The sequence below is a fragment of the Parasteatoda tepidariorum genome, chromosome 7, assembly GCF_043381705.1.
Source record: "Parasteatoda tepidariorum isolate YZ-2023 chromosome 7, CAS_Ptep_4.0, whole genome shotgun sequence".
NCBI classification, from domain to species: domain Eukaryota; kingdom Metazoa; phylum Arthropoda; class Arachnida; order Araneae; family Theridiidae; genus Parasteatoda; species Parasteatoda tepidariorum.
The window spans coordinates 74,386,580-74,388,286 of NC_092210.1; the positions used below are offsets into that span (position 1 = coordinate 74,386,580).

The 1,707-nt window shown below is 30.1% G+C and overlaps 1 protein-coding gene across 7 annotated transcripts in view; it reads left to right on the forward strand.

The window, feature by feature from the left end:
• The window catches only part of LOC107443943 (BAR/IMD domain-containing adapter protein 2), a 239,498-nt gene extending 238,017 nt beyond the window's left edge, over window positions 1–1,481 (forward strand). For all 7 annotated transcript variants that reach the window (XM_071183633.1, XM_043039366.2, XM_071183634.1 and 4 more), the window contains one exon: window positions 1,191–1,481. In XM_071183633.1, the coding sequence (XP_071039734.1) occupies window positions 1,191–1,263 (73 nt within the window). In that variant the 3' untranslated portion in view covers window positions 1,264–1,481. The remainder of the gene's footprint in view (window positions 1–1,190) is intronic.
• Window positions 1,482–1,707: the final 226 nt, after the last annotated feature.

The following is a 1,707-nucleotide window of genomic DNA, read 5'->3' on the forward strand; positions in this document are numbered from 1 at the left end:
TATATATATATATATATTGATGACGTGCATATTTAAATAATTTCATTCAAATTAAATGATTAAATTTTCTAAATTCCTTCGTTAAAAAATCTTTTTCTCCTTTTAAAATGTATTTTAGAATAAATTATAGTACATAAAGACAACTGCTGTGGTATTTCATAACAACATACTGTGCGAAATTGGGAAAATACATCTTTTATAGAAGCCACACGTAAAAAAAAATATGATGACGTTAGACTTTTACAGACAACATTACACTTGGCTTGCTGACTAGATAAAATTGTCATCATATTTAGGACAACGATGGCTGGTTAAAGCATTCGATCATTTTAAAACTATTTTGAAAGAAAATTTTTTCACAGACAATCTATTAAACTTAAAATTCAAGCCCATGCAAAATTTCAGCTCAATTTCTGAATGGCCATTGGGGTACATTTCTTGTAACATGATAATTTTTAATATAACGTAAGTATAATTAATACTGCCTTGTTTTACGTAGTCAACATTATGCTAATTTTTTTTGATGAAAATGAATCAACTCAATGTGTTTATAAAGCTATATCAGTCAATAAGTGGTGAATTTTTTACGACTTCCTGTCATGCAAACTACTTTAACTAACACAAAAATATTTATCATAATTTCATAGATATGTAAATATTCGTACTGAATTTTAATGATTTTAAATTCTCAAAAGTTTTCAAAATTTCTAAGGATGGGACAGTTTTAAGTTCACTCCATCATAATCTACAATTGAAACTTAACTAAATTTATTGGTTTTTCTGAAATTAACAGCGTAATTGAATTATCGTAATATATGGGGGGGGGCATATTGGAATTTCCGGAAGAGATCCGAAATTCGGCAAATTCCGAAATTTCGTCGGTCCCGTGAGTGCCGGATTTTGGATCCTATACTGTATTCACTTTTGTCGCTAAATCGTTATTATGGGTGCGGCGTTTACAACATGTGCGGCGTTTAAAATGATTTTTTTCTTTTGAGTCTCATTATCGCGAGTGCGGCGTTTACGATAGGTGCGGCGTTTCTTCCATAAATTACGGTAATTATAATTATGACATTTTTAGTGAAAATTTAATGGTTAATCTTTGTGCCATTCATTGATCTAAAAAAACAGTAACAGTTCAGTTTTTTCTGAGTAAACTCATAGAATATAATTGATTCTTTTCTTTACAGGGATAACATGTTTGCAAGTGTAAAATTACGGAAAGTGGTCACAAATGATAGATCCGCTCCAATGATATCATAACTAAGTAGAAAATATTAAGTATGGAACTAAATATAAATCCCACCTTTCAAAGGACTCGGACATCTTCCTCAACGCATGGCTGGTCATCAGTTCAATCTCTTATCAGCAAAAACTGTCGTTTTATTTTATTGTTATCATTATGTTTTGTGAGACAGGTTCAGTTTCAGAAGGTTTTTGATGGTTTTCACTAGTACTTTTTTGGGATAACAGAAAAGAAATCTTTGACAACTAACACAATTGATATGTAAGTATCGTTGAGCAATTCCATCACATTTATTACGTCCGTAAAAGTCAGTTCTTAATTTTTTAAGAATTTTTAAATTCATCAAAGTTTTAAAAAAAAATGCTAAATGTTAGTAAAACCAAGAGTTATTTTGGCAAGAACATCTTAAACTACTTAACATTTTCTGTTTGCATACTAATTCTGCAGATCTTATGTCAGCA